This window comes from Salvelinus fontinalis, chromosome 22 (assembly GCF_029448725.1).
Source record: "Salvelinus fontinalis isolate EN_2023a chromosome 22, ASM2944872v1, whole genome shotgun sequence".
In the NCBI taxonomy this organism is placed as follows: domain Eukaryota; kingdom Metazoa; phylum Chordata; class Actinopteri; order Salmoniformes; family Salmonidae; genus Salvelinus; species Salvelinus fontinalis.
Genome location: NC_074686.1, coordinates 26,981,793 through 26,998,142, shown reverse-complemented (window position 1 = coordinate 26,998,142; position 16,350 = coordinate 26,981,793). Strand labels below are relative to the sequence as shown.

General features: G+C 41.1%; 1 protein-coding gene across 2 annotated transcripts in view; it reads right to left on the bottom strand.

Moving 5' to 3' along the window:
• Window positions 1-16,350, bottom strand: part of LOC129820111 (collagen alpha-1(XVI) chain-like) — a 133,850-nt gene that overhangs the window by 46,515 nt on the left and 70,985 nt on the right. For both annotated transcript variants that reach the window (XM_055876998.1, XM_055876999.1), the window contains exons 9-25: window positions 13,047-13,103; window positions 11,916-11,948; window positions 11,409-11,453; window positions 10,921-10,959; window positions 10,222-10,284; window positions 9,504-9,548; window positions 9,209-9,304; window positions 8,829-8,867; window positions 8,592-8,636; window positions 8,445-8,480; window positions 8,163-8,285; window positions 7,948-7,983; window positions 4,480-4,641; window positions 4,309-4,353; window positions 4,131-4,166; window positions 661-714; window positions 96-146 (exon numbers count right to left, since the gene is read on the bottom strand). In XM_055876998.1, coding sequence (XP_055732973.1) covers window positions 96-146; window positions 661-714; window positions 4,131-4,166; window positions 4,309-4,353; window positions 4,480-4,641; window positions 7,948-7,983; window positions 8,163-8,285; window positions 8,445-8,480; window positions 8,592-8,636; window positions 8,829-8,867; window positions 9,209-9,304; window positions 9,504-9,548; window positions 10,222-10,284; window positions 10,921-10,959; window positions 11,409-11,453; window positions 11,916-11,948; window positions 13,047-13,103 — 1,005 coding nt within the window. The remainder of the gene's footprint in view (window positions 1-95; window positions 147-660; window positions 715-4,130; window positions 4,167-4,308; window positions 4,354-4,479; window positions 4,642-7,947; window positions 7,984-8,162; window positions 8,286-8,444; window positions 8,481-8,591; window positions 8,637-8,828; window positions 8,868-9,208; window positions 9,305-9,503; window positions 9,549-10,221; window positions 10,285-10,920; window positions 10,960-11,408; window positions 11,454-11,915; window positions 11,949-13,046; window positions 13,104-16,350) is intronic.

Below are 16,350 nucleotides of genomic sequence, written 5' to 3'. Positions count from 1 at the left end.
ACACACACACACACACACACACACACACACACACAAATGTATCGACATACTTTCATGTGTAAAGATGTATGCACACAAACTAACACACACTTCACCTTCTCTCCTTTAGAGCCTGGAGTTCCTAGACCAGGAATCCCTGGATCTCCCTGTCAAAAGAATCACATCCCAAAACACAACATAACATAACATAACACAACACATCAAAACAAAACACATCATACCAAAACACAACATAACATAACATCCCAAAACACAACATAATATAACATATCATACCAAAACACAACATAACATAACATCCCAAAACACAACATAATATAACATATCATACCAAAACACAACATAACATATCATACCAAAACACAACATAACACATCATAACAAAACACAACATAATATAACATATCATACCAAAACACAACATAACACATCATAACAAAACACAACATAATATAACATATCATACCAAAACACAACATAACATATCATACCAAAACACAACATAACACATCATACCAAAACACAACATAACATAACACAACATATCATACCAAAACACAATATACCAAAACACAACATAACATATCATATCAAAACACAACATAACATGATGACATCACCCAGTAGTAGATGTAGTGTTTTTTAGCTCCACCCTCTCACCTTTATCCCCTTCAGTCCATCCTTGCCACTAGGTCCTCTGGGTCCAGCTTTGCCCTAACAGATACATATAATGCCTTCAGAAAGTATTCACAACACCTTAACTTTTCCACATTTTCTTGTGTTACAACCTGAATTTAAAATTGATTAAATTGAGATGTTGTGTCACTGGCCCACACACAATAACCCATAGTGTCAAAGTGGAATTATGATGTTTAATTTTATTTTTTATAAAATAAAAAAAAATGCAAATCTGACATGTCTTGAGCCAATAAGTACTGAACCCCTTTGTCATGGTAAGCCTGAATAAGGTCAGGAGTAAAACTGTGCTTAAAAAGCAACATTATAAGTTTCATAGACTCTGTGTGCAATAATAGTCTTTAACATGATTTTTGAATGACTACCTCATTCATCCTCAGTCGAGCAGTGAATTTCAAACACAGATTCAACCACAAAGAATAGTGAGGTTTTCCAATGCCTCACAAAAAAGGGCACCTACAGTACTGGTAGAAAAAAAGCAGACATTGCATATTAATTACACTTAGTTATTAATTACAATTTGAAGGGTGTATCAATACACCCAGGCACCACAAAAATACAGGTGTCCTTTCTAACTCAGATGCTGGAGAGGAAGGACACCGCTCAGGGATTTCACGATGAGGCCAATGGTGACTTTAAAACAGTTACAGAGTATAATGGCTGTGATAGGAGAAAACTGAGAATGGATCAACGACATTGTAGTTACCCCACAATACTAACCTAATTGACAGAGTGAAAAGAAGGAAGCCTGTACAGAATATTATTATTGTATATATATCTTTTTGTAAAACTGCAAAAAATGTGGCAAAGAAATGAACTTTCTGTCCTGAATACAAAGCATTATGTTTGGGGCAAATCCAACACATCACTGAGTACCACTCTTCATATGCGTGGTGGTGACTGTATCATGTTATGGGTATGCTTGTCACTGGCAAGGATTAGGGAGTCTTTAAAAAAAAAAAATAACGGAATAGAGGTACTGTAAGCACAGGTAAAATCCTAGAGGAAAACCTAGTTCGGTCTCCCAGACACTGGGAGACAAATTCACCTTTCAGCAGGACAATAACCTAAAATACAAGGCCAAATATACACTGGAGTTGTTTACCAAAATTACATTGAACGTTTCTGAGTGGCCTAGTTACAGTTTTGACTTAAATCGGCTTGAAAATCTATGGCAAACTTTAAAATGGCTGTCTAGGAATTATCAACAAGCAACTTGACAGAGCTTGGAGAATTTAAAAAAATAATAATGTGCAATTATTGCATAAAGAAAGACTCATAGCTGTAATCGCTGCCAAAGCTGAAAAGAACATGCATTGACTCAGGGGGTTGAATACTTTTCTACTGAAGATATTTTTTTTTTTTTTACAAATGTTAGAATTTGTCTTCTAATTTGACATTACAGATTATTTTGTGTACATAATTGACAAAAAATGACAATTAAATCAATTTGAATCCCACTTTGTAACACAAAAAAATAAAGGGGTGTAAATACTTTCGTAAGGCATTGTAGTTACAGTGCATTTCATCACTTTGTCTCCAAAGAGCCCTACAACAGCCAACTGAACTCATTTTTGCATCTGTAATAAGCCTGAGGAAAGTATTTTATCATAAAATCAGATCCACCAATACTCTCACGGGCCTAGAAATCCAGGGGTTAAAAACAAAGGTGTCATTGTACGCTGATGATTAATTATTTATTTTAAACCAAAAATTTGAATCCCTCCACAGCCTCAAAGATGATCTAGATACTTTTTCTAACCTCTCTGGACTACAGCCAAACGATGATAAGTGTACTATATTTCGGATTGGATCACCATTTATTTTTTTTTACTTTTACATTACCGTGTAGTTTACCAATAAAATGGTCTGAAGGGGAGGTGGACATACTCGGTATTCATATCCCGAAAGAAAGAAATGAACTCACTACAATCAATTTTTTTAGAAAGCAAAAATTGTTAAGATCTTGCTTCTGTGGAAAGGAAAATACCTGTCTATTTGTGGAAAAATCACCCTGATTAACTCTTTAGTCATATCCCAGTTTACCTATTTACTTATGGCCTTGCATACACCTAACGACTTATTTGATTAATTATGAGCAAAAAATACTTCATTTTATTTGAAACGGCAAGCCAGACAAAATGAAACGGTCCTATTTAGATAATGAATATGAATTCAGAGGGCAGAAATGATTACATATTAAAGCAATAGACCTCTCACTAAATGCTTCAGTCATATAAAAGTTATACTTACACTACTGTTCAAAAGTTTGGGGTCACTTAAAAATGTCCTTGTTTTTGAAAGAAAAGCTATTTTTTTTGTCCATTAAAATTACATAAAATTGATTAGAAATACAGTGTAGACATTGTTAATGTTGTAAATGACTATTGTAGCTGGAAACGGCTGATATTTAATGGAATATCTACATAGGCGTACAGAAGCCCATTATCAGCAACCATCACTCCTGTGTTCCAATGGCACGTTGTGTTAGCTAATCCAAGTTTATCATTTTAAAAGGCTAATTGATCATTAGAAAACCCTTTTGCAATTATGTTAGCACAGCTGAAAACTGTTGTTCTGATTAAATAAGCAATACAACTGGCCTTCTTCAGACTAGTTAAGTATCTGGAGCGTCAGCATTTGTGTGTTCGATTACAGGCTCAAAATGGCCAGAAACAAAGAACTTTCTTCTGAAACGCGTCAGTCTCCATGGATGCTGGCCTTCTAGGCAGAGTTGCAAAGAAAAAGCCATATCTCAGACTGGCCAATAAAAAGAAAAGATTAAGATGGGCAAAAGAACACAGACACTGGACAGAGGAACTCTGTCTAGAAGGCCAGCATCCTGGAGTCGCCTCTTCACTGTTGACGTTGAGACTGGTGTTTTGTAGCTTGTTTTTGGTCGCAGATTCAGGAATGGAGAATCCACAAGGAAAGAAATTCCACAAATTTACTTTTAAGAAGGCACACCTATTAATTGATATTCATTCCAGGTGACTACTTCATGAAGCTGGTTGAGAGAATTCCAAGAGTGTGCAAAGCTGTCATCAAGGCAAAGGGTGGCTACTTTGAAGAATCTCAAATATATATATATTTAATATATATTTGTTTAACACTTTTTTGGTTACTACATGATTCCATATGTGATAGTTCATAGTTTTGATGTCTTCACTGTTATTCTACAATGTAGAACATAGTAAAAATAAAGAAAAACCCTTGAATGAGTATGTGTCCAAACTTTTGACTGGTACTGTATATTTACCCCCAAAATATGGGGTATTGGAAATGATGCAGATAATTACATTGATGGAAGCCACAATATGTCTGCAATATTAAAGCTGATCTACCCCTCCGCCCCCCAAAAAATACTATGGATATAAAGAATGTTGAAAAAAGTATGCCATAAAGAGTCTCTTAACATATGCATAAACTCTCACCGTTTTACCGTCAGCTCCTTTGCCACCAGTGTTACCCTGGAAACAAGAGAAAATGTAATGTCAACAGAACTGGCTTTTAAACTAAATGTTCAGTCTTTTATCTTATGTATAAAATGTATTTTTGGTACGAAGTATCCTCAAACGTCCTGAGCCATTGAGTTCCGTACTAAGCACTAACCTTCTCTCCTCTCAGCCCTGCCAGGCCACTGACTCCAGGTTCCCCCTGAACAAGAGTTAATACAAATCACTTCCAGGTTAGAAACAGAACCTGGAACAACACAGAATACACGCACTAACACGCACGCACGTGCACACACACACATTCCATTCCAATAAAACACACACTAACCTGTTCTCCCTTCTGTCCCAGTCCAGGTTTTCCTCTCTCTCCTTTGTGTTTCAGGAATTGTTCCATGGCAACAAGGTTGGCAGCAGGTATTTCACTCAGGGTGGGGCACACAGCACATGCATCACCCTTTTCCCCTTTGACACCCTCCGACCCCACCTCTCCCTGCCAAGCATACAGACACATATTATCACAGGGAGACAGGTTAGTGATAACACATACTAATAGGCATGTTTCCTTTGAGGTATAGCGTCTAATGTGGTGTTCCGAACATATCAGTTATTCAGATATATCTAATGTGGTGTCCCTAACAGATCAGTTAGTCAGCTTATTATAATGTGGTGTCCCTAACAGATCAGTTATTCAACTATATCTAATATGGTGTCCCTAACAGTTCAGTTATTCAGATAAATCTAATGTGGTGTCCCTAACAGTTCAGTTATTCAGATATATATAATGTGGTGTCCCTAACAGATCAGTTATTCAACTATATCTAATGTGGTGTCCCTAACAGATCAGTTATTCAACTATATCTAATGTGGTGTCCCTAACAGATCAGTTATTCAACTATATCTAATGTGGTGTCCCTAACAGATCAGTTAGTCATCTTATTATAATGTGGTGTCCCTAACAGATGAGATAGTCAACTTATTATAATGTGGTGTCCCTAACAGATCAGTTAGTCATCTTATTATAATGTGGTGTCCCTAACAGATCAGTTAGTCATCTTATTATAATGTGGTGTCCCTAACAGATCAGTTAGTCAACTTTATCTAATATGGTGTACCTAACAGATGAGATAGTCAACTGTATCTAATGTGGTGTCCCTAACATATCAGTTATTCAGATATATCTAATGTGGTGTCCGTAACAGATCAGTTAGTCAACTGTACCAAATGTGGTGTCCAAACAGATCAGCTAGTCAAGAAGGGATATACCCGAATAGTAGGATCAGCTATTATGTCAACCTTGTAGAATGTTAGCTCTGTAGAATATGGCCATATATAGTCTTGTTGAATCTACATCCGTTCATGCCTTAATGTCCTGTACATAAATGTCTTGGATGTCCCATACATGCAAGTCTCTTGGAAGTAAGCCAGGCGATCCTATGGAACCAAAGAGGACCTGTACACTGTAGTATGTTATCATGTGTTATACAAATATTACATTTGCACATCGTGGCTGTAGTACACTATGTTCTACTGCACTTATTCTTAAGCGAAGTGAACGATCACTATTTTGGGATGTAAGAACACTTTATATGAACCCAGATGTTAGCTGAGGGATCATCAGTGTCAGAATGTCCCCCCTTTTTAAGGAAAGAAACAGATGGTCAATGTAAACATTGTAGACATTGGAGCCAATTGTGATTTATGTTTGTGTTCATGAACCAGCCCACTTGATGAAGAAGGGAGAGCCTTTGCTATAAATACTGTGTTCAGCCAAAGACTTGTTGAATTGAATGCTTGTAAAGCACTTTTATCCAAACAGGTCATTATTAAACCCCTTGAATTTCATTCAAAGTATGTCAATTTTGTTCTGTATTTTCAATACCATCCTTTAATTAATTTCTGAAAATCAGCTATATCTAATGTGGTGTCCCTAACACATCAGTTTGTCAACTATATATAATGTAGTGTCCCTAACAGATCAGTCCGTCAACTATATCTAATGTGGTGTCCCTAACAGATCAGTTAGTCAACTATATCTAATGTGGTGTCCCTAACAGATCAGTTAGTCAACTATATCTAATGTGGTGTCCCTAACAGATCAGTTAGTCAACTATATCTAATGTGGTGTCCCTAACAGATCAGTTAGTCAACTATATCTAATGTGGTGTCCCTAACAGATCAGTTAGTCAACTATATCTAATGTGGTGTCCCAAACAGATCAGTTAGTCAACTATATCCAATGTGCTTTCCCTAACAAACCAGTTAGTCAACTATATCTAATCTAATGTGGTGTCCTTAACAGATCAGTTAGTGGACTATATCTAATGTGGTGGCCCTAACAGATCAGTTAGTCAGCTATTTCTAATGTCGTGTCCCTAACAGATCAGTTAGTCAACTGTATCTAATGTGGTGTCCCTAACAGATTGGTTATTGAACTATATATAATGTGGTGTCCCTAACATATCATTTTTTCAGAAATATATGTTGTGGTGTCCCTAACAAATCAGTTAGTAAACTATATCTAATGTGGTGTCCCTAACAGATCAGATAGTAAACTATATCTAATGTGGTGTCCCTAACAGATCAGCTAGTCCTTAGTCAACAATATCTAATGTGGTGTCCCTAACAGATCAGATAGTAAACTATATCTAATGTGGTGTCCCTAACAGATCAGCTAGTCCTTAGTCAACAATATCTAATGTGGTGTCCCTAACAGATCAGATAGTAAACTATATCTAATGTGGTGTCCCTAACAGATCAGATAGTAAACTATATCTAATGTGGTGTCTCTAACAGATCAGTTAGTGTAATGTGGTATCTCTAACAGATCAGTTAGTGTAATGTGGTGTCCATAACAGATCAGTTAGTGTAATGTGGTGTCCCTAACAGATCAGTTAGTGTAATGTGGTGTCCATAACAGATCAGTTAGTCTAATGTGGTGTCTCTAACAGATCAGTTAGTGTAATGTGGTGTCCCTAACAGATCAGTTAGTGTAATGTGGTGTCTCTAACAGACCAGTTAGTGTAATGTGGTGTCCCTAACAGATCAGTTAGTGTAATGTGGTGTCTCTAACAGATCAGTTAGTGTAATGTGGTGTCCCTAACAGATCAGTTAGTGTAATGTGGTGTCTCTAACAGACCAGTTAGTGTAATGTGTTGTCCCTAACAGACCAGTTAGTGTAATGTGTTGTCCCTAACAGATCAGTTAGTGTAATGTGTTGTCCCTAACAGATCAGTTAGTGTAATGTGTTGTCTCTAACAGATCAGTTAGTGTAATGTGGTGTCCCTAACAGATCAGTTAGTGTAATGTGGTGTCCCTAACAGATCAGTTAGTGTAATGTGGTATCCCTAACAGATCAGTTAGTGTAATGTGGTGTCTCTAACAGATCAGTTAGTGTAATGTGGTGTCTCTAACAGATCAGTTAGTCTAATGTGGTGTCCCTAACAGATCAGTTAGTCTAATGTGGTGTCCCTAACAGATCAGTTAGTGTAATGTGGTGTCTCTAACAGATCAGTTAGTCTAATGTGGTGTCTCTAACAGATCAGTTAGTGTAATGTGGTATCTCTAACAGATCAGTTAGTCTAATGTGGTGTCCCTAACAGATCAGTTAGTCTAATGTGGTGTCTCTAACAGACCAGTTTGTGTTTGCCTATACATATTTATAGTTGTGTGCATTGGTATGCTGGTGTGTATGCATCTGTATGTGTGTGTACACAAGTGAGTTAGTGACTGTATGTAATCCATTCCCACAGCACATGAATGAAACATGAGATATAATTTAACAGGTGGGACTCTGTACCTTCTCTCCTGCCTTCCCATCTGCTCCTTGAAGACCCTAATGAATAGAAAAGAGGAGAGGAGATAGCGGGAGAAGAGAAGAGGAGAGGGAGAGAAGAGGAGATTTTAAACATTCCTAGCTGTAAATTAACATTATTTTCTCATACAAAGCAAATTCCTTGATGACTATATCAAATGAAATAGCTATATGAGCATTAAGGGTGCTGCATATCTCACCGGGAGGCCATGGTCTCCTATCGCAGGGACCCCAGGCTCTCCTTTGGGCCCCGTCTTCCCGTGGAGGGCCACAGTGTTGCCCAGGTCTGCAGACAGGACGGGACACACCTCACATGGGTCACCCTGAGAGGGACAAAACCAAAGAGACACAAAATGTCAACACACACCTCACAGGATTGGCACTGATACACACAGAGATGGACAAACACATTCACAACCCATGCAATATACTTCCTTACCCTAACCCTAATGCACAAACCAGGACACTGAGGGTTAACACACCTTATCTCCTTTACCACCACCAGGACCCCTAGGACCCTGACAACACAACATCAATACATTTTAGTAGAGCATGATAGTGAGGATGAGGTTTCAAATTACACACTGACTAGGATACAAAACAGTGGTCTGAACACATCCTGTACTCACAGGATCTCCTGGTTCTCCATCTTTCCCTGCTGTCCCAGAATGCCCCTGGACAGGAAGAGAGGAACAGGACCATAATCATAACAACCATTGTAACATTCCAGAAATGTACAGAAGTCTTGTTGTGGGATGTTGTCTTATCAAACAATATAATCCATATACAGTACTTCAATGTTCAAACTGGCCTTGGAAGTTTTGAAGCAGAGTTTTAATTGGATTTAATTCAGATATATTTTTTACCTTGTCTCCCTTCGATCCAGGAGGTCCTCCAGGAGTGCCCTAGCCACAAAACAAAACACACCTCTATTAAAAGGAGTGATGAGCAACTATCCCCCTCTGTAACTGTGTCTCACTTCCTCTGTCTACCAGAGCCATACAAGAACAGACACAAACGGAGTCTCCTCGAAGATGCTTCTTGGCTTCAGTCAAGGTTAACACACACAGCACCTCCCCGAAGATGTCCATATTAAGCCTCTCTTTGCTTGCCATCCCAGCCCCAACTTGCCCAGTGCATTAAGCATCTGACAACTGGAGGATGAAGAGTTGTTATAACACGACACTGACCTCAAACCTAAGGATGGAAAGATAGAACAGAATTCCAGAGCGGAGACACTACTCACTGGCAGGCCTGGTTTTCCAATTCCTGGCAATCCTGGAAGTCCGGGTTTTCCCGGATCTCCTGCTAGTCCTTCAGGCCCCAATTTTCCAGAGGTACCCTGGGGAAAAAAGCTCCTAGAGGTTAAAGTTCAAATAGATGCCAAAGTGGCATTAAACAGAAAATGGTAGTTTGATTTCGAGGGCCACTAAAAACATGTTTACATTACATACACATAGAAAGGTAGAGTGTACATACAATTCAAGTACACATAGTTAAATACTACATTTAAAAGAGAAGCTACTCTGTTGAAAGAATACCTTCTGTCCCTTGGGTCCCACCACACAGATGGATCCAGCCCGACCCTGCAGAGAGAGACAAAGACCATCACTTAGCTCTTATTAAACAGTATGAAAACCTCTGCCTAAAGGATATTGAAGCCTGAGAGCACACACACATGCAAACACAAACACACACTGAAATTCCTCTTTATGGTCACACTTTAAACTTCCCATGTGTATCCACGTTGGGCTGAATGGGTGAGATGAAAGGGTTTAAGTCAGCCTGAATCAGCCAGGTAGTGTGAGAGGAACACAGTCAATGAGGCAGAATTGATTCTGCTGGCTTTGTTGCTCCAGTCTAATCTAGCAGGCATTAGGAAGACTACACCCAGAGACACACTGGGCAGTAATTCAGTATAATTCGACTGAACACCCTCTGTTAGCCTGATAGGAGTATGTGGAAGTGTGTGGGAGTGTTTGTGTGTGTGTGTGTGTGTGTGTGTGTGTGTGTGTGTGTTCAAGCATGAGTGTGTGTGCGTCTGTTCCTGCCAAATATAAGACAGATACATGCTGGTTATTCAAGTGAAATAGGAAGTGCTGTTTACGGTTTGCTAACTACTCAGCTTATCAACATAATGGGAACCCCATTGTGGAATGCAGAAAGAGGCTACATATTTAAACCATTTTCTAAATGATGAAGGTTATGATGATGATGGTGATGATAGTGCTGATGTGAAAGAGATAAGCTGCCACTCACATCCTTTCCTGGGGTTCCAGATAGTCCCTGGAGACCAATATCTCCCTTCTGTCCTTTATCTCCCTGAGAGAGACAAGGGGGGTGGAGAAAGTAAGAAATAAGAAAAAGTCACTGTGATACAGACAGACAGACAGACAGACATATAGAATGTCAGACAGACAGACAGACAGACAGACAGACAGACAGACAAATAGAATGTGAGACAGACAGACAGACAGACAGACAGACAGACAGACAGACAGACAGACATGCATATAGACTGTCAGACAGACAGACAGACAGAATGTCAGACAGACAGACAGGCATATAGAATGTCAGACAGACAGACATGCATATAGACTGTCAGACAGACAGACAGACAGAATGTCAGACAGACAGACAGACAGAATGTCAGACAGACAGACAGGCATATAGAATGTCAGACAGACAGACAGACATGCAGACAGACAGACAGACAGACAGACATGTAGAATGTCAGACAGATAGACAGAAATATAGAATGTCAGACAGACAGACAGACATGCAGACAGACAGACATACATGTATGTAGAATGTCAGACAGACAGGCAAATAGAATGTGAAACAGACAGACAAACATATAGAATGTCAGACAGACAGACAGGCACATAGAATGTCAGACAGACAGGCATATAGAATGTCAGACAGACCGACAGACAGACAGCTGTTTACCAGACGTACCTTGTGTCCGACAGCTTCTCCCCAGTTAGCGGGCAGCACCTGATAGAGAGAGAGAATGAGGACCAGAATGAGACCAGGCAGACTGATGAGCAGTAGTAATATTGACAACTCATCTCTACTCATCTCTCTAAATAACACATCAACCACACACACACACACACACACATGCACCCCCCGCAAAACACACACACACACATCGCCTCACCGTCCCAACGGTCGCCCCCAAACCTGCACCCCCCGCAAAACACACACACACACACACACACACACACACACACACACACACACACACACACACACACACACACACACACACACACACACACACACACACACACACACACACACACACACACACACACACACACAAACAAACACAGGCCTAAAGACTCTGCAAATGAATACTCTGCCTTAATGTACCCCACTCTACACTACACTGAACTGAACACCCCCAACACAATAGTTACACTCCAGTAAGAAATACTCACAGACTCGCCTTTCTCCCCCTTCTGTCCAATGCGTCCCTCTTTGCACTGAGAAACAGACAAATGAGACACACACAAACACACACACACAAATGATTTATACTCCAGTAATCTTGTAGTTCCTAGATGGGGAGGGGGAGGTAAATTCAAGTCCACAGGCCAATTAGTTAACTTTGTGATTCAGACTTCTGTTGTATTGCCCTAGCAGACAGACAGACAGGAAGAGCAATGCTTGGCTGTACAACTCACGTGAAAACTCTCAAATAAGCAACATCATTATACTTAATAATATCCTGTTCAATCCAGAGTTCCAACCATGTATCTCAGGTTGGTGAACCCACAAGTTATGATTGTTGTTGCATGGCTAGATATGCTACATCAAAGAATGTCAGTGTAAATGCAGTAGCTTCCATAATGAGTAACCTGAAGAGTTGTGTTGGCTCCCCGAGCTATAGTTTAGGCTCTAGGTCAGAGGGCTAATGCAGTTTTTTACATGGACAAGCCACTTACTGTACCAGATCCAGATTCGCTGCAGTCTGAACCCTAGGGGAGATAGAGAGATAGAGAGAGAGTGAAAGAGAGATACACACACACACAGAGAGAGAGAGAGAGAGAGAGAGAGAGAGAGAGAGAGTGAGAGAGAGACAGAGAGAGAGAGAGACAGAGACAGAGACAGAGACAGAGAGAGAGAGAGAGAGAGAGAGAGAGAGAGAGAGAGAGAGAGAGAGAGAGAGAGAGAGAGAGAGAGAGAGAGACAGAGACAGAGAAAGACAGAGACAGAGAGTGAGAGAGAGTGAGAGACAGAGAGACACAGAAAGAGAGACATAGAGAGAGACAGCGATGGAGAGAGAGAGACAGAGAGAGAGTGAGAGAGAGAGAGACAGAGAGAGGTAGAGAGAGACAGAGAGAGAGAGAGTGAGACAGAGTGAGCGAGAGAGAGAGACAGAGAGACAGAGAAAGAGAGTGAGAGAGACAGAGAGAGAAAGAGTGTGAGAGAGTGAGACAGAGAGAGAGTGAGAGAGACAGAGTGAGAGAGAGAGAGAGAGACAGAGTGAGAGAGAGAGAGAGAGAGAGAGAGAGAGAGAGAGAGAGAGAGAGAGAGAGAGAGAGAGCGAAAGAAAGAAAGAAAGAAAGAAAGAAAGAAAGAAAGAAAGAAAGAAAGAAAGGAGGGGGGGAGCGAGACAAAGTCTGGTGATAAGTTTTTATGAAATTAGTATGTATGGCAATAAATCACAAAATCAATACAGTTAAAAATGTATATTTGGAAAGTGAAGCTAAAATAATTAGAGTTTTGCTAATGAGACAGTGATTACAATATTTATGAAACTCTCAGTGTGTGATGCTGATGCTGATAAGATTCAGTGTGTGTATGTATATGTGTGTGTTGGTGGGGTGATTAGTGAGCATGTGTGTGTATGTGTGTATGTGTGAATGTGTATGTGTGTGTGCGTGTGTGTCTCAGCGTGTCTGGACGACACAGGTGATGATGTACACACATTCCCCAACGATTAGTCTGAGTACACACTCCTACGGCCACATCCTCACTGCTGCTCCACGTGTGTGTGTTTTTAGTATTTTCATATGGATGTGTGGGTACATGTTTGAGTGTGTATTTGCAGTATGTGTGTGTTCCTGTCTCACCTGATCTCCCTTCTCCCCCTTCATTCCGTGCTGTCCAGCATGTCCAACTGAAGCCAACTGAAACAAACAAAATAAACATGAACACATCTATAATACTAGAAGTATATTATTGCCTGGATATTACTCCACTTTAAATTGTCTCATAATCAGCCAGAGGGAAAATACGGGGCACTTTTACATTTGTGCTTCTTTATATCTGAACAGCATTGCCTACCTATGTATCAAATAAAACTATTTAATTGTTTTCCATTGAAATTCATTCCACAGGTATTTTACTTCTCATTTCAATTTACTTTTCTGGTTGCTTGAGGACAATCTACTGTTTCAGATTCCAATAGGTATTATTTTCCAAGTGAAGAACATTTTATAGCAGTTTTGGAAGGTGTGATGGGGATGTGTCTGTTGTGTTCGGTCCTCAGTTCAAGTCTTCGTTCACCAGTGCGACATGTCTAGGGCCCTGTGTTTTGGTTAATGATGTCACATGACCTGGATTTGAACTTTTATTTGTAGCCTTTTCCAGAAATGAGAATTAGACCAAAAATGAAAGCAATTGACTGAGGATGGTGGTGGACCATCTGACCTAAAACAAAAATGGGAAAGTTTGATGACAAAGCATTAACTAAATGTTAAAATCCAGGTCACATGATTAACCAAAACACAGGGCCCTAGACATGAGAGCTTCCATCTTACGTTTATTTGAGAAAAGTGATGCAACTAAAAAAGCCCAAATTCCTTTTGTAATGTACTGTGTTGATAAAGCCAAGTGACTGAAAAAACGTCTGAGTCAGGCTGTGTTTATATGAAGTTGCTTTTGACAGCATGCCGTGATGAGCACTGAGAAAGAATAGACTAAAAGCAGTGGAGGCCAAATTCAATGCAGAAGGCAAGCAAACGTCAAATGGAGAGCCAGCTCCCAACCTCAGGTAGTCACAGATCATACTTATATTTGTGATTGGATGTAGTATTGTTGATGAGGTCGAGGAGAGAAATGCCATGTGGTGGAAACTAATCAGGAAGACAGTAAGCAGGATGAATCAATCAGCGGGTATAGGAAGTATGAACCAATCAGAGCACAGAGTACCAATTTGGGACCATTGGCCCAACTAGAAAGGCCAGTTGTAGTCAAAGCAAGTCAAGTACATTCACACCCAGTGTAATGATTAGGGTGCAGTTTCTCTAATGACCAGAGAGTGGTACTGTTACACCATTTAAATATTCTCTGAAGAGATGCAGACAGGTGTTAGGGCAGGGGGCCTCCAACATTTCACTCACACTCTCTCACACACTTACTCACATGTAGTTAGAAATAATTAAACAGAGGCTATATACACACATACACACACCTCCCTCTCAGGAGACAGAGATCAATAGATAGTGTAAAATCCCCATGGCACCGGAGAGTGCAGGCCAGCTGGAGATTCTCACTGCAGTTTGGTGTGTGTGTGTAATAAATAGCAAAAGTTAATTTTGTTGTAATGGAAGTATGGTAATTAAAACAGCATCTACCACCAGGCGTGTCAGCCCAGCCAGCTCTCCTCACACCACACAGTTCATTTATATATTGATATTGTGTGACTGGGAGCTAAAGGAGAGAAAGAAGGAGGGAGAAAAGAGGAGTGAGAAGGTTTTTCCCCAGGGTGTTGGAACTGCAACTCCATCAATGGTTGGCACCCGCGGTGCCTACTGCATAGGCACTGTTTCCTACCAGCATCTCTCTCTCACACACCTTGATCCATCACCGCGGTGCCTACTGCATAGTCACTGTTTCCTAGCTGCATCTCTCACACACCTTGATCCATCACCGCTGTGCCTACTGCATAGTCACTGTTTCCTACCAGCATCTCTCTCTCACACACCTTGATCCATCACCGCGGTGCCTACTGCATAGTCACTGTTTCCTACCAGCATCTCTCTCTCACACACCTTGATCCATCACCGTGGTGCCTACTGCATAGGCACTGTTTCCTACCAGCATCTCTCTCTCACACACCTTGATCCATCACCGTGGTGCCTACTGCATAGGCACTGTTTCCTACCAGCATCTCTCTCTCACACACCTTGATCCATCACCGTGGTGCCTACTGCATAGGCACTGTTTCCTACCAGCATCTCTCTCTCACACACCTTGATCCATCACCGCGGTGCCTACTGCATAGTCACTGTTTCCTACCTGCATCTCTCACACACCTTGATCCATCACCGCTGTGCCTACTGCATAGTCACTGTTTCCTACCAGCATCTCTCTCTCACACACCTTGATCCATCACCGCGGTGCCTACTGCATAGTCACTGTTTCCTACCAGCATCTCTCTCTCACACACCTTGATCCATCACCGTGGTGCCTACGGCATAGTCACTGTTTCCTACCAGCATCTCTCTCACACACCTTGATCCATCACCGTGGTGCCTACTGCATAGTGACTGTTTTCTACCAGCATCTCTCTCTCACACACCTTGATCCATCACCGCGGTGTCTACTGCATAGTCACTGTTTCCTACCAGCATCTCTCTCTCACACACCTTGATCCATCAACGTGGTGCCTACTGCATAGTCACTGTTTCCTACCAGCATCTCTCACACACCTTGATCCATCACCGTGGTGCCTACTGCATAGTCACTGTTTCCTACCAGCATCTCTCTCTCACACACCTTGATCCATCACCGTGGTGCCTACTGCATAGTCACTGTTTCCTACCAGCATCTCTCTCTCACACACCTTGATCCATCACCGTGGTGCCTACGGCATAGTCACTGTTTCCTACCAGCATCTCTCTCTCACACACCTTGATCCATCACCGTGGTGCCTACTGCATAGTCACTGTTTCCTACCAGCATCTCTCACACACCTTGATCCATCACCGTGGTGCCTACTGCATAGTCACTGTTTCCTACCTGCATCTCTCTCTCTCACACACCTTGATCCATCACCGTGGTGCCTACTGCATAGTCACTGTTTCCTACCAGCATCTCTCACACACCTTGATCCATCACCGTGGTGTCTACTGCATAGTCACTGTTTCCTACCAGCATCTCTCTCTCACACACCTTGATCCATCACTGCTGTGCCTACTGCATAGTCACTGTTTCCTACCAGCATCTCTCTCACACACCTTGATCCATCACCGTGGTGCCTACTGCATAGTCACTGTTTCCTACCAGCATCTCTCTCTCACACACCTTGATCCATCACCGCGATGCCTACGGCATAGTCACTGTTTCCTACCAGCATCTCTCTCTCACACACCTTGATCCATCACCGTGGTGCCTACTGCATAGTCACTGTTTCCTACCAGCATCTCTCTC